This window comes from Prionailurus viverrinus, chromosome D3 (genome assembly GCF_022837055.1).
Source record: "Prionailurus viverrinus isolate Anna chromosome D3, UM_Priviv_1.0, whole genome shotgun sequence".
NCBI classification, from domain to species: Eukaryota; Metazoa; Chordata; class Mammalia; order Carnivora; family Felidae; genus Prionailurus; species Prionailurus viverrinus.
The window spans coordinates 87893731-87915043 of record NC_062572.1 but is presented as its reverse complement, the minus strand read 5'-3'; the positions used below and the strand labels follow the sequence as shown (position 1 = coordinate 87915043).

Below are 21313 nucleotides of genomic sequence, written 5' to 3'. Positions count from 1 at the left end.
TTTCTTAGAGGTGTTTTCCTGTGACATGTGGAGTTTCTAAGTGAGTGTCAGTGATTCTGCTTATGTTCTCCCGTGTGTGCTGGTGCTTCTCTTTTTCTGATAATTATTGGATAGCTGGAAATATAGGGAAAGATTTTAGAAGCTCAGTCAGCTTTTAACGTAGTGAGATGAACTATGGATCTGAGCTCTGCTTTTCCATAACTCCTCTACGGATGCTGTGCTGGCCGCCGTGGGCTTGTGCCTCAGCCCTTTGTTTGGTAGAGAGGGATAATGATAGGCCCTGCCACATAGGGCAGTGAGGTAGCTACGTGAGGGATCTTTTCCCGTGCCTGCTCTCATCTGTTAGTTATCCTTTCTCAGAAAGTTTTTTTCTTGGGGGACTGCTCACTGCAGTTTTCTTACTAAGAGAGTTGGAAAAAGGACAGCTTAAGGGAACTCAAGGAGAAGTCTGCATTTTCCCTCTGGATTCATTTTTAGCTTTTCTTTGTAACAGTGATGCTCTCTCTTCTTCCTTAGCTTAAAGCACATGGACAAACTTTTGGTAAGAAGGAGCTTCCTCAGCCCCACAGACATGAGATCGGGGCCTCCAAGGCAGGGATAAGAGGCAGCAACTGTGCAGTTTTTGTATGGATCTTTGGAGGCATGTCACAGGCCTTTTCCACTTGGGGATCCAGAGGGAGGGCTTAGCAGAGGCACCTAGCTTAAAAATCTACTATGTAAGACTGCATAATTCTGATAATTAGTGCCCAAATCTCTGGTTTTGATGGTCAGGAATAGAGTAGGTTGTGAGGCTTGGAAAAATAGAGCCAGAGTATTCCTTGTTTCTATAAATGTCAGGCAAGGTCTGCTCTGAAAAGAACAAAAATATGCTAGATAAAATATATCAAAATTTACCTTAAAGAAATTGAAGAACTGAAAAGATAGTGGGAAACTCCCAGGCCCATTTTGATTGAAAGTCTGTGCCTAGAGAGACACAAAATATATACATGAAATGTGCATTTTTTGTCTCGAGGACATTTGCCAACATTGTATGCTTGGCTTTTGTTCAGGCATGCCAAGGAGTCAGGGAAATACAGTTGAGAGTATCCACGACAGGGGGAGTTTGGGGCCATCTTGGCTGTATTGTGTAAACCCCAAAGACCTAGCCTCTTAAGAGAAAGACGAATCAAAATTAAATTGGTCCCCCAACCGACATCCAGGTGATTATAAAGAAAAGAAGAACAAGTGTGAGAATGGGCACCACAGACTGCTCCCCACAGCTCTGCACCCCACAGATGCATAGACTGAGTGGCCTGTGACCTGGTTTGAGCCGAACCTTGATCGACAGTGCTTCTGGGTGCTTAGCAGAAGCAATCTGCCACTCTGCTGGATGGAGGACAAGTGCACACTAAGCCTCAGAGAACCTCCACAACTAATTTTTCGGAAGTATTAACTAGTATACAGTTAAATGTGACCAATCCCATCGGGAAACATGGCAACATGAGGAAGAACCAGCAGGGAGAAATATACCAACTTATCTGCCTAGGCTTCAGATATTATAATTACAAAACACAGATTTAAAGATAAATTTAGTTATACCATATTTAGAAAAATAAGTGACAAACTTGGGAATGTTTGCAGGCGATAGGAAAGTGAAAAATTGAAAGATTTGAAATAATAGCCAAACAAATTCTATAAATATTTATGTACCCAACACGGGAGCACCCAAATACATAAAGCACCTACTAACAAACATAAGGAAATAATCGACAGTAACACAGTTATAGTAGGGGACTTTAGCACCCCACTTACATGAATGGACAGATCATCCGAACAGAACTTCAACAAGCAGACAGTGGCTCTGAATGACACAGCAGATCAGATGGATCTAACAGGTATATTCAGAACATTCCATCCTAAAACAGCAGAATATACATTCTTCTCAAGTGTCTGTGGAACATTCTCCAGAACAAATCCTGTATTAGGCCACAGAACAAGTCTTAACAAATTCAGAAAGTTTGAAGTCCTACTATACATCATTTTTGACCACAGCACTATTAAACTAGAAATCAGCCACAAGGAAAACTCTGGAGATTTACATGGAAGGTAAATCATATGCTACTAAACAATGACTGGACCAACCAGGAGATCAAAGAGGAAAGCAAAAAATACATGGAGACATATGAAAATGAAAACACCACAGTCCAAAATCTTTGGGATGCAGCAAAAGCTGTTCTAAAAGGGACGATTAGAGCAATGCAGGCCTACCTCAAGAAAAATCTCATGTAAACAACCTAACCTTATAGCTAAAGGAGCTAGAAAAAGAACAAACAAAACCCCAAACCAGTAGTAGGAAGTAATAAAGACCAGAGCAGAAATAAATGAAATAGAAACCAAAACAGCAGTAGAACCGAACAATGAAGTCCAGGAGCTGATTCTTTGAAAAGATCAGCACAAATGTGCTAAACCTTTAGCCAAATTCATTAAAAAAAAAAAAAAATGAAAGAGGGATTCAAATAGAATCAAAAATAGGATTAATAACAACTGATACCACAGAAATACAAAGAATTGTAATATTATGAAACATTATATGGCAACAGATTGGACAACCTGGAAGAAATGGACAGATTCTTACCAACATAGAACCTCCCCCAACTGAATCAATTAGAAATAGAAAGTTTGAACAGACTGATTACTAGTAATGAAACTGAATGAGTTATTAAGAACTCCCAATAAACAATAATTCAGGACTAGATGGCTTCAAAGGTGAATTCTACCAAACATTTAAAGAAGAGTTATACCTATTCTCAAACTATTCTCTGAGGCCAGCATTACCTTGATACCCAAACCAGATAAAGATACTACAAATAAAGAGAACTATATAGGCCAGTATCTTTGATGAACATAGATGCAAAAATCCTCAACATACTATTAGCAAACCGAATCCAAGAACACGTTAAAAAAAATCATTCACCAAGATAAAGTAGGATTCATTTCATTCCCATGTTTCAACTATGATTCAGTATGTGCAAATCAATCAATGTGATATCACAGCAGTAAAAGAAGGATAAATGCCTTACAATCATTTCAATAGATGAAGAAAAAGTATTTGACAAAGTATAACATCCATTCATGATAAAAACCTTCAACAAAGTAGGTTTAGAGGGAACGTACTTCAATATGATAAAGGCCATATATGAAGAACCCACAGATAAAATCATGCACAGTGGTGAAAAACAGAGCTTTTCCCCTAAGATTAGGAACAAGACAAGGATGTGCCCTCTCTACCACTTTTATTCAACATAGCACTAGAATTCCTAGCCACAGACAAGAAAAAGAAAAAGCGTACAGATGGGAAAGGAAGTGAAAGTGTCACTCTTTGCAGTTGACATTATGATATATATAGAAAAGACCATCAAAAAGACTACTGGAACTGATAAATGAATTCAGTAAGGTCGCAGGATACAAAATCAATATACAGAAACTGTTGTGTTTCTATACACTAATAATGAAGTAACAGAAAGAGAAATTAAGAAAACAAGCCCACTTACAGTTGTGCCAGAAAAGAATACCTAGGAATAAAAACCAAGGAGGTGAAAGTCCTATGCTCTGAAAACTATAAAGATGGCATCCCTAAATATGTAATTAAATCAATTATACTAAGAAGAAAAGTAGTAAGTAAAACTCATTTCCTACTTATCTAGCTACGTTTTACTGTTATCTTTTCTCTTGGGGTTATTTATATGTGTATGTAGGTGCTCACTTCATATCTATTTTAATGTGCCTTTTTTTGTAACCGTGTTATATTTCACAATGAAATGTATTTTTAAAAATTTATCCTGTTGCATCATCAGTGGGGGCATCACATTAATTGATCTATGTATGTACTTTATTAAAAATGCTTAAGAGGGGTGCCTGGGTGGCTCAGTCGGTTAAGCTTCAGACTTCAGCTCAGATCATGATCTCAGTTCGTGGGTTCGAGCCCCACGTTGGGCTCTGTGCTGACAGCTCACAGCCTGGAGCCAACTTCAGATTCTGTGTCTCCCTCTCTGTCTGCCCCTCCCCACTCTCATGCTCTCTTTCTCTGTTTCAAAAAAATGAATAAACATTAAAAAATTTTTTGAAAAAAATGCTTAAGAGATAGTAACTGGTAGAAGGAGTTATTATAAACTTCTTTAGATCAGGGGTTATATGCTAAGTTTAATACACTGTATTAAAACATATGATGGTAGGGGCGCCTGGGTGGCTCAGTCGGTTAAGCGGCTGACTTCGGCTCAGGTCATGATCTCGCACTCCGTGAGTTTGAGCCCCGCTTCGGACTCTGTGCTGTCAGCTCAGAGCCTGGAGCCTGTTTCAGATTCTCTGTCTCCCTCTCTCTGACCCTCCCCCGTTCATGCTCTGTCTCTGTCTCAAAAATAAATAAACGTTAAAAAAAAAAATTAAAAAAATTTGATGATACTCAGAGAAACACATGGGAATCACCCTTTCATTGGGTGATGTGCCCTAAGAGTACGAGCTGTCACCTACAACCGCACATAATGAGTTTCATCGGGTAACTATTTATATAGGCTAATTATGGGGAAGTTATGGGAAAAGCCAGGGAAGCCAGGGAATGGTAAGGAGTAGGGGCTGGTTGGCAGAAAGTTCAGCACTCTGTGTACCTTGATGGTACACTGTCAAGGTCTCTTGATGGTACAGAATTCACTTTATGGAGCCTTTTTTTTTTTTCTGTAAAAGATTTAAAATTAAAAAAATAAATTAATGAAATAAAAAAATAAAAACTAAATAGAATCACCTAAACACCATTTTTGTTGCTTTAGTTACAGAATCGTTCTTTAAAAATTTTTTTTTAATGTTTTATTTATTTTTTAGAGAGAGAGAGCGAGAGAAGGGGGGGGGGGGCAGAGAGGGAGACACAGAATCTGAAACAGGCTCCAGGCTCTGAGCGAGCTGTCAGCACAGAGCTTGACTCAGGCTTGAACTTGTGAACCACGAGATCATGACCTGAGCTGAAGTCAGACACTTAACTGACTGAGCCACCCTGGTGCCCCAAGTTATGGAATCTTTCATCCAACTGGTATTTATTGAGCCTCTAAAATACACTGGCACTGTGGTTGGAATATTTATCAGTGAGCAGATATAGACTCTGCCCTCAACCAGGTTACCATTTAATTAGATGCATCCAGTAGAGGGGGGAGTGGTTAGAGAGAGACAGAGGGTTCCCAATAACAAGCTCTGAGCATGTGTTTCTCTGAGTATCATCAAATGTTGTTTTTTTTTTAATTTTTTTTTAACGTTTATTTATTTTTGAGACAGAGACAGACCATGAACGGGGGAGGGTCAGAGAGAGGGAGACACAGAATCTGAAACAGGCTCCAGGCTCTGAGCTTAAAAATGGAACATGCTTTTAAACATAGATTTTAGAGGAAAAATAATTTGATACAATAAAATATATAAAAGTTAGTAATAAGATAGGTTCATATACTTTTCTGAAACACCCTGACAAATCTCCTTGGGACTGGACTTCTCTGTGTCTTCCCTTAAAATGAGTAGTATGCTGCAGATAACTTGTGAGTCTTGATTTCACACTCTGCCTAGCTATGCAAAAAGGGGACACATCTTGTGTGTTGATATGCCTTTAAATTACTTTTTCCTCTGACACATAAATACACAAAAGTATTTCTCTAAAATGTTTAGTCCTTTTTTAAAAGGCTTAACTAATTTGGTATTTCTTGATTATTGTTTTATATAGTAACCCATGCTGTTGATGTTTGTATAATGGTCTTTATAATTTATCATAAGAGCAAATCTGTTTTCCTGCACACCAAAATGTGAGCTATAATTGAACAGCTCATTTATACAACTCTTTGTATAATTACTTACTTCTGCACTATTGTTGTTTAAATGAATGTGCCTTTGTTGAATTAGGGCCAAAAGAATTAGGCTGCCATGACTGTTCTGTGCCCATCATGAAGATAGTTTGTTGTGAGGTTGACCTCCCACGTATGGTTTACCAGATTGTTTTTGCCACAGTCTAGTGATACCAACTTTGTATGTATTCTGATGGGGGCAAAGGGAGTATCTGACTAGTCCAAGATCAGAATGCATTGTGATGTCTGGGACTGAACTTTTGTTTTTTTTCCCCTAATGTGTTTATTATTAGAAAAAGTCATTAGTGTGCTAGCTGCCTGTCTGGAAAGCGAGAATCAACATGCACAGAGGATTGGAGCAGCTGCGCTTTGGGCTCTGATTCACAATTATCAAAAGGTCAGTTTTTAAAGTCATTGTTCTAGCCAGGGGCAAATCCAAGCCTCTGAGAGTGCAGCCAGGGGCGCCAGAGGAGTATCAGCTAGATTTTAAACAACAACAACAACAACAACACAAGGAACTCAAGGACCTTATTGTCTTGTGCATTTATACAATTAATGAGCCATCAGTTGAAATCATTGTCATTTAATTAACAGGATGTCTCATTTCAGAAGGCTGTCTGTCTCTTTTGGGTGAATTCTCCCTGTTGGTATAACTTGATTTGGCATATTGATGTAATGTTAGTATAGATCATTTCTGTTAAAAGACGTATTCGGGAAAAATATATCCTGAAATAAAACCAAATAACGAAGTTTTATCCAGCTGTGTGATTCCTCTTTGTCTAGCTTGTGTCGCCGCTGAGTTTTGAGAGGACCCGATTCCTGGAAGGCTGCAGCACAGGGCCGGCCGCAAGGGAGCGATAGCAGGTGCAGCCTCGCACTTGCCCTCTCTGGCCTTTGGTCTTCTCTTTCATTGCAGACATCTCGTTCCTGAGAGAAGTGCCCTTGGGTATCTAGCCGTTAAATAGTGGCCAGTGACAGACAGCGTTCCCATAGACACCGTCCCCGAATGGTGTCCTCTCAGCTGATAGTCCCTTGTCTGTGCTGCCTGCTCTCCCCGCTGGCTGACAGCACACAAGGCGAAAGGCTGTGCTGTCGCTTTCACCGTGTGTCCCCAAGGCTTAGCACGGGGTTTGGCACTTTACGGTCACTGAGTAAATATTTGTTGACCACCTGGTACCGTTTGATATATTTTAATCTGAAATCTGGGGCTTGAGGGAATATGAAATATTGAAACCAAGACTGAGTCTTCCTTTAAGACTTGAGATTAGAAGAGAAGGGGTAAAGGGCAGGGCAGGGGACAAAGAATTTGGAGCAGCAGAGAAGAGTCGAGTTAGAGAGGGAAGGATGTGGGCAAGGACCCAGGGGGATGTGCTTCTGTCTAATCCCCTGACCACATTGTCGTGCTTCATGATAATCTGCTCAGTGCTTGCGGTCAGCAGTGGTGGCTTTAGTACTGTAGTGTCCTGATCCTTGGCGTGTGGGAAGAAGTCTGATTCATGGGTTGCTCTATGTTATCTCCAGGCAAAAACAACTTTGAAAAACCCATCAATAAAAAGAAGAGTGGATGAAGCATATTCGTTAGCAAAGAAAAGTAAGTTTTATTATGAAAGAGATGACAGTTAACCTTGGAAGCTATTCAGTGAATTCTGTGATTAGTGAAATACCTGGATAGTTCACAGCGAAAAGACAGTTTTCAACACTGGTCCATGCTTTTCATTACGTCACCTTTTAAATAATAAGATGTTTTGATAGATGAAGGTTTGAGATACAGTAATTTCTTAAAACATGTCTGTGATCTTTCTCCAACTCCTTTTCTTTTTCTTGCACTAAACGTCCTTTGCCAGTGGCTACCGCTGTGCTGCAGTGTGTTCTTAGGTGATAAGAGCTGGGCCCAATTAGAATTGACCTTGAACAGAAAACTTTGATCTAACATCGGGGAGTTGAATTACAGTCTTCCTAGAATAGATCCCATTGCCCTTGTATCCTCTCAGCCCTGTGATGTGATCATGATATGAGGCAGGGTTTTCTTTTCACAGTTCGTTTCTCATTTTAAGTGACACAGGTTTTCAATGAGCATTATTCTTTGAACACTTTTTTATGCTAAGGCACTGTACTGTGTCCTCCTTGTACTGTACGGAGTCTTTTAGTTATTAGTTTGTGTTAGTTATTTTGTTACTAATTAGTAATGAATTTTTTTGTAGTCTGATTCTTTATAAGTGGTTTATAGTTTTTTTGGTTGGTTTCTTGCTGTGACCATGAGTTTCTAGAGGTACCGAATAATTGAGTTATGTCAGAGTTTAGGCATTAGGAGGGATGGGGCAAAAAAAAGAGCAAGGCATTCATTCGGTATTATAGGTAATGCAGCCATTATGGAAGTACCTTGTTTTTTTGTTTATGCTTTTTGGCTAAAGTGTAAATAAAAAATAAGTATGAATTCTGGCTGCTCTTAAGTGCAGTGCTGAGTTTAATAAACTTACTCTTCCATACTCTTCTTTTTCTCTTTCAGCTTTCTCAAACTCAGAAGAAACCCCGCTAAATGCCTATTATATGAAATGTCTCGAAAACCTCGTTCAGCTTCTTAATTCTTCCTGAGCACCGTGAAGGAGCCGGAGGCTGCAGGCCGCCCCAGGTGAGCCCACCTTGAAGCAGACTCTGTGTAGCAACTCTTAGCTAGAGACACGCTGAGTCTCTGCAGGGTGCTGTGCCTTCCTTCCGGATGAGGAGCAGAACGGAAGACGTCCTCCTTCTGCCCCTTGGTACTGGCTCCGTGAGAAAGAGCAGCCGACAAGAAGATGATAAAAAGAGAGGCACAGGAACTTTTGGGAACATAAACATCTTTACCTTTTTTTGTGCAATTTGCTTTGTAAAAATCCTACTTAACAGTTATTTAATAAAATATTTTGAGAAACTGAAAATTGATAATTGCTGCTTGCAGACTTTGATCAGTATCATGAATATGAATTGCGGTAATTGGAGGAATTACTAATTCTGATTTCCTTTTTTTCCTTAATTTATTACATGGAATCTGACTCTTGTCAATACAGATCCTTGTTTCGCAAACTTTTATTTTGCCCAGGGCATATACATTGGTGAAGAGATATTTGCATGTAAACGTCTATGATTTTGTGAGTAGCTCCTTTATGCAATTTTTAGTGATATTAACTCCTTTGTATATGATTTGTTAACCTGTTATATTTTATTATTTTCACCTCTCAGCTTCTGAAATGTTGTGTAATAATGAGGGAAGAAATAGAACTTATGATCAGATGGGGCCTGTGTTCAAATTCTAGCTCAGCCCAAAACATCATGAAGAGTTAAGACTTAAAATCTAGCAGGAACAAGTTCTGTCAGGCATTTGTGATGTAACCTTAACTGGCATGTGGTTCTGAACTGAGAACTTAAATTAGAATCAGTGCAAGTATGGATCACTTTTGTCAGTTTTCCCAACACTTTTGAAAGTGAGAAAATTGTGTCTAAGAAAAGAAAAACAAATATATATGTGTATGTATACATCCACACACATAGTTATATACACTCATTATTTATGGCAAAGTTTGAATTGTTAACAGAAAAATCACTTTTTTTTTTGGGGGGGGGGGAAGAGCAGACAGGGGAGAGGGGCAAAGGAACAGAAAGAATCTTGAGCAGGCTCCGTGCTCCGCGCAGAGCCCCACACAGGGTTCGATCCCATGACCTTGGGATCGTGACCTGAGCTGAAATCAAGAATCAGACACTCAACTGACTGAGCCACACGGGTGCCCCCCAAAATAACAGTTTTAAAGTGCTTTAGCAAATTGCCATCATCACTAAAATAAGTCAGAAGATGTTATTTAAGCTAGAAACATGAGCACAGAATAGTTGTTAAATATTGAAATAGAAGCAGAAAAAGTTGTTAAGTGTCTGAAAATTATTGATTAGAACAACAGATCTAGGAAGTTCAGAAGTTTCTGGGCTGCCTAAGTTAACTCAAAGAAATGGACATGCCAGTATTCTGAAAAATTCACCCGATTCTGAGAGCAGGAATCGGGAAGTATTTCCACCTTTCCTCCTGGTTTCTTACATTCTGTGCCATTTTCTCGTTATTACCTTGTAAGCCCCCACTGATGAATAATGAGATGGATTTCTTTGTAACTTCCATTTAAAGGGCTCTTTCTATGTCACAGGGCGCTATTCTTAGAACGTTTATTATTTAATCTGTCTTCCTCTAAATTACTGTTATCCCTATGTTAGAGGTGAATAAATGGAGGCTGAGTGTGGCTAGGTAGTTTGTCTGTGGCTGCCTGTCTAGCTATGCTGTGCTGCTGCTTTTTTTTTTTTTTCCTCATTGGAATTCCTGTCTTTGTATTTGGATCTTATAGCTAACAACTGTTTTTTCTACAAAAATCAGATCTCTCCAAGGAAATAATCATTTCCTTTATGGTTCATTGATTGATTGACATATCAGGGTATCCTTTGCCTCATATCTTTGGAATCAGGAAGAGTTGTAACTGATTATTTTCTCTAGCAGTTCAAGGTAATACCATGGGGGGGGGGGGGATTTGTAGCCCAGTAGCTCAAACCAGTGGCGGATGTTACCTGCTGAAGCCCAGGAGGACTGTCACCCAGAAAAGGACCAGAGGTAATGGCTTGCACTGCCATCTGGAAAAGTTGCCAGATGGAAAAGTTGCACTGCCATCTGTTGGTGTCCAGGGACCTGAGCCTCAGGGACATGTAGTGTTCCTGGTCCTGACGGCAGCCCTTCCCTTCTGTGTCTCTTCAGATTGTGTCTAGCCAGCCAGTGGGGAAACTGGTAAGCAGAAGGTTCCTAAGGTCACCGGCCCACTATTTCAGCAGCTGTCTTGGTGCTAAGTTGGGGAGCCCTGAGCATCGGAATCCCCAAAACTTGTTGAAATGCGGATTCCGGGACCCACTGAAGCGGAGTCTCAGGCCAACGTCCGGGAGTATTGTTAGTGACGTCCCCAGGTGATCTTTACACTGACCACAGTTTGAGAACCAACAATCCCCTTCTTTTATAGAAAACTGCCTAGAACTTGAAAATGATTGGACATTATTAGTCAGCTACTTACTAATGAAATAGGACTTGAGTTTGGGTGTCTTGAATGCTAGTCAAGTGTTTTTTCTATCACCCATCTCTGGTTTAGGCAAAGATTCAGCAAATAGGTGTCAGGGACTAGTTCATGCCTCATGGTCTCCAAATTTCCCATCTCCTGGCCTTTTTGGTTGGTTGGGTTAGTATTGCATGTGCTGTGAATGCACACGAAGCCTGTACCGTTTCCACCATGATGCTCAGACATTGATACAGAGGCTCTGAATTTAGGACCTTGAGCAGATTGTGGGAAGAGGCAGCCTTTCGTTTTGAAAACAGGAAAAAGTAGAATGCTTAGGAGACCTAGATGGAGCCTTTCCTACTCTTCCTAAAATCACTTTCAAAAATGAGTAACTGGCTGTATTTTTCTTTGTTCTGTAAAGAATGGAGTGAAAAATAGAATTGCCCAGTTAACTGCAGGTTGTCAACTTCCCTTTGTAGTATTAAGAACACTCATCATCTGTAGTAATCTTACATCATTAGTCTTTGGGGCTGCACCTTGTCTCTTCCCATTTCCTGAGATCTGCTTGACTCATGATGTTCCTCAAATTTGGCAGCCTGATGGGTAGGAACAATGATCAGCGTTCCTGCTGTTGCCATAGCCAGGCATGCATACAAGCTCTCTTACGGAATGAGAGAGCATAACCACGTGGTTAAGGGACCTGGGCTCCGGAGCCACGCGGACCTGGTGTCAGCTGTGGCTTCATCTGTACACGGCGATGGCGGCCCTGGAGCAGCCTCGGGGCCATTTCTGCTGCTGTAAGTGGGGATGAGGACACCTGCCTTGTAAAGTTGGGGAGAGGTTCGAGTGCCCAGCATAGTACCTGGTACATAGTTGATTGTCCCTTGGATGTTATTAGTGATTAATTATTCTCGTATAGTTCTCACAAACTTGGCTCTTTCTCATTAAAACATTAAATCCTTTGTGCCCTTGCAACCCTTCTATTTATTGGGGGGTGGGGTAGGCTGAGAGACGAGTTATGTTGTCAAAACTGAGGTTTCAGCATTCCAAAAGGATTGTCAGTTTCTGGTGGGGACGTGTTCACAGTCCTGAGGTTGCTGAGCTCATCAAGTTATCACAGAGAGCCTGAGTTTTGGAAAGCACGGTGTAGAGGTGTTAGGCGCAGCTAGGTAGACTTGGTACATTTTATCCTGCTTGTCAGGTTGTTCAGATTGACTGTGAGTTGGTGAAATATTGCTCTTTCGCAATTTGATTTAAAAATGCAGGAAATAAAAACATAGCATCCAAAAGAAAACCTCAGCTTAAAGAATCCATCAGTTTGAGGGTAGCCATTTTCCTCCATCAGTCTGTTGCTGACCTGCTGTGGTCCAGAGAGTCAACGGGATCGGATGATTAAATGCTATTGTTCCTGTGAATGGGCAACTTAGAGTTTATTCTTCCTGTTAGAAACTATTCCTCATGGGAAATTCCTTATAAAATTTTAAATAGTAAGTCAGCTAGGACTGGGTGAGAGGATGCTGGGCCCCAAAGCTCAGGATGTACGAAAGACTATGCCAAGACCCCAGGATTCTGAGATTTGGCAGCAAGATGTGATGAGCTCAGCGTGATCCTGTTTTAAATGTTCCCAACAACGTTCATCTTTGCATTTCATTTGCTCCTTCTGCACTTGAGAAATCTGCTTCAGAAAAAAGTTATGCTCTTTTAAAATAATGTTTCACAGAAGATCTACAAGGTAGCATTCAATAAATTTCTCTTTTAACTAATTTCGCCTGAAAGCCAAGAGAAAAATATGTGTTTTAATGTAGACTCCACGACATGAATTCTTTCATGCATTTTTCCTTTGTGAATAATGTCTTTCTCTGTGGTTTTACTTCTACCCACGGCTGTGCCTTGGGAACGTCTGCGTCCCATTTGGTTCATCTGGGCGGTGATACTGAGCATTCTGTCCAGATTGCTTGCAGTTCTGGACAAATTCTGAGAACATGCTTTCCTCAGATACTCTATTAGAACATTCTTCCCTTGGCTTGCCATGGAAAGAGATTATAAAAATGCAGATTATAAAGTGGAGAACTACTTTTAATCATTTTCTGGTGATATTTATCGTAAAGACTGGATTGTCATGTATCAGTTTATAGATATGATACCTGGTTTACAGTTTGTTAGGAAAAGCCATGATTTGCAGAGCAGAAAATTGAAAATAACTATGGCTTTAGTAAAAGAGAAGTTTCTTCTTTTTTCTGTTGTAGTGTCTTTTCTTACATGTAGGAAGCCCCCAACGGGCCGTTCCTTCGCTAACAGGGTCCTCAGGGGCTCAAGTGTCCATCCTTCTGCTCTCCCATCTTTGATAGCACGTCTTGGAAAGCACGCCTTGTTCAGGTAGTCGTCTCATGGATGTCTAGAAGGAAAAGGAGAGGAAAAGATGTCCCCGCTTTTTTAGGGATCCTTCCTGTAAGACCACTCCCAACAACTTGGCTCACATCTTCTTGGACAGAACACAGGCACACTCATGGTCACTCTCAGCTGCAAGGGAGGTGAAAGAGTGGAGCCCTTCAGCTGGGCTCACCGCCATATCTAGTGACGCAGTCCTCTGCTGGTCAGTGGTTAGGCAGCCACCAGTCTCTGCCCCACAGATCAATGTTCTAGTTAAGAGAAAAGTGTGATATAATTAGAGGTAAAAGTATTAGCCTCCCAATGAAAAATTGCAAAGCTTATAAGATGCTTATTGAATTTATTCAATCTCCATTTAGACTTTGTGATTATTTCTAGTTACAATCAGAACCAGAAGTATTAATGTCAGAAAACAAAACTAAGATGACTTTCCAGTGTGAAGCCATATGTCCTGTGTGGAGTTTATCCCCATGACACAGAAGCCTTAACTATCAGAATCCACCTGCTTATCATGGAGAAACTTGGAGTAATTGGGCCAAACAGAATCTGGCATCCTCAAGATAGGAGCTAAAAATTGGTTAATTGAAAAAAATACATATTTTATTTCAAAAATGAGAATATTCACTTTCCGATCTCTTCATTAAGGGCTGAGGCCTCTTTTGAGGGTGGTTCCTTCATTGGTGTTAACACTGTTTTGGGGCATTAATCGTATCAAATGCACTGGACAGTTTCCAATTTTGGTTTTTAGAAATGGAACAAGAACTAAGACATTTATTAAGCAGTCTAAACCCCAGCTTCTTCCTGAAAAAAATTTTTTTTTTTTACTGTTTTATCCAGGAATTCTTCCGGATGTTTTACTAATTTTATTTTTGCTAATTATTACTATTGGCTGTTTTTTTTTTTTTGTAATTACCTCCCCACCCTAGATTCAATAGCCCTTTCTTTGTAAGGGACTACTTGCTACCAGTTCTTTGCAAAACATTCAACTTAGTCCTTACAGAAATAAATATTTTTCATCTCACCTCTGTCATTACTATTTAACCAAATTCTATAATTCCAGTAATGAGTCTAAGTGGTTCAAATTGTTTAGGAACAAGTAGAGTCAGATCTCAGTCAGCTTGAAAGTTGCCTACCGGAAGCCAGAGCTGTGCTGGAGGGTCGTGCTGCTGGCCTCGGTGCACATGGGCTCCACTGTCAGCCACTGTGTTTATTGGGAGAATGGGGAGACTTGTTAAATCTTAGGAAATCTGTTCTGTGGGGGCCAGTTAAGAGAGGTTCTATTACACTATAAGTTTGTAAGATTTCTTGAAACTTTGAACTCCCTCCTGTTTGTTGACTGGTGAATCCTTGCCAGGCTCCTTACATTCAGAAAAAGGTTGCACAGGTTAGAGAATATGGGTACTGTCTCGACTTATTCTCAATTCACCTTTTACCCCCTCACATTCTCTAGCTTGCTTCCCCTTTCTCTCCTACCTCCGTGACTTAATTCTTCAACTTTCCTCCATCAGGTGCCTCCACCCACCCTCGCACTTCATTTCTGCTATTTTAAAAGGTCAAGATCAAATGTCACCTTTCCCGCGAAGCTGTGTCAGATTCCCTAGCTGGGAGGAAATTCTTTACTCTTTGAGTTTCCATACTGGTTTTGGTTTAGCTTTTTTTTTTTTTCTTTTCAGCTTTTGTATTAGTTACTTTTTCCTTCTTGTATTATTCTGATTTGCATACAGTCATTCCCACCATCTGCTTAGATATGGCTTCTAGATTGAGCATTAATTTTCTGCTTCTCACAATGCCTTGCATGAAGGAGATACGCATTTTATATTTATTTGAATGACTGAATGAATATGGAAAACATTAGTAAAAGCTTCAGAATTTCACAGTGTAAATTAGGGTGAAAATTCTGTTGACTCTCAAACTATACACAACCGTATGTTTCTTTCATGAAAATAGATTTTTAAGTTCTAAAAATGAAGAAAAGAAAAAGCACTGTTTACAAATACTATAAACTCTTAGAATATCTTTTTAGTTCAGTAGAGAAAGAGCAAAAAAAAAAAACCCAGTATTTTAGAAATGATTTGAAAATATACCTAGCACCAACGTGAATCAGAGACACTAATCTAAACTTTCAAGATCCATTGCTTCCTAGGAATCTTACTTGGGATATTCTTTTTGGGCACTAGAGTGTAGGTGTCAGCTTTTTGAAGATAGAACCGTGAATTCTGAGAATCATACAAGCTGTGACTCCAGCAAGTGTGGAAGAACCAAAAGAACCCAGTTCATGTCACCCATGCTGCGTGAGAAGCACAAATCAACAGGTAACCTGTCAGCTTCCTTCCAGTTCTTGTTTCTTGGTACCCACATTGAGCAGCAGCAGGCACTGAAGAATCTGACTTCAACTGAAATAAACAAGGCACTGCTTTGCACAAAAAGAAAGCAGGGGGCAGTGGTAAAGGCTGAAAAGAAACGTAATAGTTTGCCTTAATGAGGACTGGGGAAAATGCTTTTTCTACTGGGGGATGAAGTCTGTAACTGCAACGCTTTAAATGTCTTATACCTGTATCTTGTCCACAGCTGATAACGCACACCTCCATCTGCAAGGTGAGGACACCACAGCTCCCGTGCAGTGTTTTGAGTTTTGACCCAAATGGGGAAACTGGAAGTGTAGAGTGTGAAACAAAACTGATAGAGCCAATGTGTATAGCATTTGCTCTGTGTGATTTAAAGATTGGAAATTGTTTAGAATATGGGGGCCGGGACTAGCCAATGTGCTGAACAGTCGGGACAGCTGATCCTCCCCCCTGATTGACTCCTGGGAGGGAAGAGAGAGTGGTGGGAGAGCCGTGGCGTCACAGGGAGCTCATGGAACTGTCGTGTGTAGTGGTCGGGTCACTTGTGGTCAGTGGCAGGAGACAGCTCAGCAAGGCTTGTGAGGCAAAGCAGAAGATCTTGGGGATTTTCTCCCCCGCTTCTCCCAGCGGTCGCCTTGGGAACAGCAGTTCCTGCCCTTGCTTGTTGGGCTCTCTGGCCCTGGGGTGCTCCCTGGCAAGCTCTAGACAGCACAGAACTCCGTACTTGTGAGGGGCTGCGAAAACGGGTGAGCGTGCTGACCCCCCGCAGGTCCCTCTGCTTTCTGCCACTTCAGACCCCCAGGCCAACGCTCTGCAGTCTCAAAGACGTCTCTTCCTAACGCTGCCTCTCTGACCAGGGCTTGTTTTTGCAGTGCAGAGTGAGTGACTATGATCACTCCTCACTGCAAAATTTAGGAATATTAAAGGCAAAAAAAAAAAAAAAAGGCCCAAGAGAAATGGGCTGGAAACAGCCCAAAATGCCCAACAATAAGAGAATAGGTTAAAACATTGTGGTTTATTTAGGCAATGAAATGTTGCTAAGCAATAAAAAGTAACAGAATGCTGATAAATACAACAACAACATCATGAATAAATGTCAAAAACATTAAATTGGCATACTGGACGATTGTACTTATATGAAGTTATGAAGTTCAATACCAGGCAAAACTCATCTCCAGTGACAGAAGTCCATAATGTTAATCTTTTAGAGTGTTCACTGGCTTATCTTGATCTAGGCTGTGGTAACAAGTGTGTGCATATGGAAAACGTCTTAAAAATTATGTTATATGTATATCATATAAAACATGTTAAGTTTACGTAATATCAATATGATGGACATTAGCGAGAGGAAGAATAAAGAATGTAAAAAATGATATATTGTTATTGAGGTGGGGAATGCAGACATTTTTTTTTCCTTTTAGGTAAGAAAGGATAAAAAGGAAACAAAAAAAGGGGACAAATTGGAAGAATAAATTAAGATGACAGAAATGCATCCAAATAATATCAATAAAAGTAAATGCACTAAACTCACAAGTGAAGGATAAACTTGAAAGGTTAAATTAAAAAAATCCAATATATGTGGTTTAAAGTTTTAAATGAAAGGATGAAAAATGAATATGATTAAAATAAAACCGATTAATGTAGAATAAAATTGACTTTAAGAAAAAAAAATTTAGAGATGAAATAGGTCACCACAATGATAGAGGATTAAACTCGTCAAGATGTGGTAATTTTAAACATCCGTGCACCTAATAAAATACCCTCAAAATGTTTGAAGTCCAAAGGGGCAGAACTACAAGGATAAATTGATAAAAACGACATCGCAGGAGTAGTTTTTAAGACATGCTCTTGATTTTTGATAGATTAAGCTGCCAACTCAAAAAGATACAGGAAATCTGAATAGCGATTGATAGCCTTGATCTAATGGATATATACAGAATTCTGCAGCCAAGAATTAGAGAAGGGAAGCCTGGTGGCTCAGTCGGTTTAAGCGTCTGGCTCTTGGTTTCGGCTCAGGTCATGATCTCGCGGTTTCCTGAGTTCAAGTGGCGCATCAGGCTCTGAGCCTGCTTGAGATTCTCTCTCTCTCCCTCTCTCCCTGCCCCTTCCCCACTCGAGCTGTCTCTGTCTCTCTCAAAATAAATAAACTTTAAAAATAAGAAAGAATTAGAGAAAGCACATTTCCCCCTCAATCCACACGAAGGATTCACATTTGGTGAAGTATTAGGCAACCAAGAAAGCTTCAATAAATTTCAAAGATCAATCCACGTAGACCAATAACTCATACTACTCTATAATTGAACTGAAGTTTAAAAACAAAAAGATATCTTTGTATGTTAAAAGACACACTTCTAAAAAACCCACAAGTTAAAGTGGGCACCGCAGTGGAAATTTGCTGAATGATAATGAAAGTTCTACACATAAAGACTGGTAGGCTGCAGCAAAAGTGAAAGTTCTCTTACGTTTTATCTTTGGGAGAAATTTTTAGCTTTAAATTGTCCAAAAGAGGAAGACTTCACAATTAATGAGTCGTGCCTCTCCTTTAAGAAGTTAAAAAATAACGACAGAATAAACCAAAATTAAGTTTGAAGAGAAAATAAAAAACAAGAGCAGGAGTCAATGAAATAGAATCAAAGGTGTTACAATATAGAATATCAACAAAGCAAAAATTGTGGGGTTTTTTTGGAAAATAATGGCAGCAACTTTCTGCCAAAAATGATCAACTGAAAAAGCAAAAGGACACAAATGCTGTAACGAATGTGGAGGGGATTTAAGTAGATCTAAAACAGAAATGAAAGGAATACTACTAAATACTATCAACCATTCTAGACTAGCAAATTTGAAAGCATAAATAAAATGGACAAATTCTTGGAAAAATATAATTTATTAGAACTGACCTCAAAAGTAATCAACTTCAATAGCTATTAAAGAAATTGAAGAAGTGATTATAATCTTCCTACAAAGAAAACACAAGACAGATGGCTTTATAGGCAATCTAACAGACATTTCAAGGATAATCCCAGTTTTATTCAAACTCTTGTAATTATATTACAAGAGGGAAGAATAGCAATTCATTCTATGAGGCAAGTATAACCATGGCACCAAAACCAAAGCAAGCCAGTATGAGAAGGGAAAAGTTCATTTCTCTCATGAACATAGGCAAAAGTTCTAAATGACGTTATTAGCAAATCAGACAGTGTATTAAAAAAACTATGTGCTTATCTTAGTAGATGTAGAAAATGTCCTTAAAGTATTCTATTACAACTAATGTTAAAATCTCTTGGTGCGTTAGAAGGGAAATTCCTTAACTGGTAAGGCATATGTGTAAAAAATCTGGAGCACCATCATTCTAAATGGGGAAACACGTATATATTCCCTTACAATTAAGGAATGCCACGGGGAGCCCTGCTGTTACCACTTGTATTCCAGTTTTATTACAGATCTATATGGGGGCGCCTGCATGGCTCAGTCCGTTGTGCTTGACTCTTGAGTTTAGCACAGGTCATGATCTCACAGTTTGTGAGTTCCACCCCTGCATTGGGCTCTGCGCTGACAGTGCAGAGCCTGCTTGGGATTCTCTCTCTCCCTTTCTCTCTGCCCCTCTGCTGCTCCCTCTTCCTCTCTCTCTCTCTCTCTCTCTCTCTCTCTCTCTCTCATTCTCTCACTGTCAAAAATAAACTTTAAAAAATATATACCAAAAATATATATTAAATATATATATTTTTAAAAAGATCCTGTATAGTGCAGGGGTACCTGGGTTGAGTGTCCGACTCTTGATTTCAGTTCAGGTCATGACTTTAGGGTTGTGGTATTGAGCTCCTTGTTGGGCTCCATGCTGAGTGTGGAGCCTGCTTAGGGTTCTCTCTCCATCTCTGTCTCTCTCTTTCTCTGCCCCTCTTCCCTGCTTGCTTGCTCGCTCTTTCTCGTTCTCAAAAAAAAAAAAAAAAAAGATGCTATGTAGTGCAATAAGAAAAATATACTAGAACCCTAGAGATTAGAAAGGAGAAATAAAAGTATTATTTGCAGTGTTTAGCAAGGTGGCTGGATTCAAAATCAGTTGCATTTCTTTACATTACAAGCAACTAAAAATGCATTTAAAGAGAAGACCTAATTGACAATAGTGATGGAAAATATAATGTACTGAGTAGTAAATCTAACTAAAAACCTATGCTATCTCCACAGGGAAAATCAAAAATGTTTATTATGAAGGCATATTTTTAAGGACATAAAAGTGTAGAGGAATACCATGTGAATAGATAAGGAGACTTACGTGGCAGATTGTATTTTCCAAAGATAGCCCTAGTAGTATCTCCTAGCCTACTTTTTTCTTTTTTTCATAAAAAGTGAATTTGATATTTCTCCCCTGTGAACCTGGGTCTATGATTCTGCGGTAGAAGTGATACAATACATAATAACTTCCAAGATTAGTGTCACTTCTTTTCACACTGATGGATAGGTTTAATAAATAATTCTAGTCAAAATTTCAACAGGGTGATTCTGATAGGATTTGACGAAGTTATTCTGAAGTAAGTCTCTATGGAAGAATAAATATCTGAGATAGCCAGAACATTTTTGAAGAGGAATATAGCAGGAAGAGAGGATTTATCTTACCCAGGCATCAGAACTTAATATGAAATTATGATAATTAAAACTGCCTGATATTGGTTCAGGGATAATCAAAGTATATTTATAGATGTTTGATATCTGACTAAAGTGGCATGGGGGATCATGGAAAAAGGAGGGACAGTGTGATTATAGGACTTAAAAAAGTTATCCATATGGGAAAAAGTGAAGTTGGATTCCTTCTTCACAACTTATGTAGAGGTAAGTTCCAAATGGTTAGAGACTGATATGCCAAAGACAAAATGTTAACACTCTTAGTAGAAAAAATTGATGTATCTTAGACCTTGGGCTAGGAAAGCTTTCTTCAAAAAAAATTTTTTTAAAGAAAAAGCATTGACTGTAATAGACAAGATTGACAAATTTTAGTATATAAAAAATCAAGAAATCTGTTAACAACAAAAACAAACACCATAAAGAAATTGAAAAGATAACTTATAAACTGGGGGGAAATATTTGCATCATATGATACTGATATGGATTAATATCAATCATATATATATACATATATATATATATTTACAATTCAATAAATAAAACAATCCATTGGAAAAATAGGCAAGATTCATGAGCAGCCATTTCAAAGAAAAGGAAACTCCTGTGGCCAATACACGCATTAAAATGTTTTCAATATCATTTTCATTTAGGGAGATAGAAGTCAAGAATACAACCAGACTGATGAAAAGTAAAAGGTCTGACAAAAACAAATGTCATAGAGGCTATAAATCCACAGGAGTGTTTTATACATTGCTGGGGAAGTGTAATTAATCACAGTCACTTTGCAAAAATAATTTGGCATTGCTTCGTAGGGTTGGACATTAACAAATAAAAACCTAGCAGTTTTACTCCAAGGTATGTACCCAAGAAATAGTCTTGAATATGGGCATTAAGAGATGTGTAAAAAGTGTTAGTAGCAGTGTTCTTTACAATAATAAAAACCTGGAGACCTTCCAGAGTCCATCAATGGGACAGTCAATGAATAAACAGTTCACAAAATTCCATTTACACAATGAACTGTTATGCAGCAGTGGAAGTGAATGAACAATAATATCCAGCAATCTGG

The 21313-nt window shown here is 39.2% G+C and overlaps 1 protein-coding gene across 4 annotated transcripts in view; it reads left to right on the top strand.

The window, feature by feature from the left end:
- RTTN (rotatin) overlaps positions 1-8764 on the top strand; it is a 188611-nt gene extending 179847 nt beyond the window's left edge. For 3 of the 4 annotated variants that reach the window (XM_047828310.1, XM_047828307.1, XM_047828312.1), the window contains 3 exons: positions 6143-6246; positions 7371-7440; positions 8356-8764. In XM_047828310.1, coding sequence (XP_047684266.1) covers positions 6143-6246; positions 7371-7440; positions 8356-8441 — 260 coding nt within the window. In that variant the 3' untranslated portion in view covers positions 8442-8764. The remainder of the gene's footprint in view (positions 1-6142; positions 6247-7370; positions 7441-8355) is intronic. The other variant, XM_047828308.1, reaches the window with a different exon arrangement.
- Positions 8765-21313: the final 12549 nt, after the last annotated feature.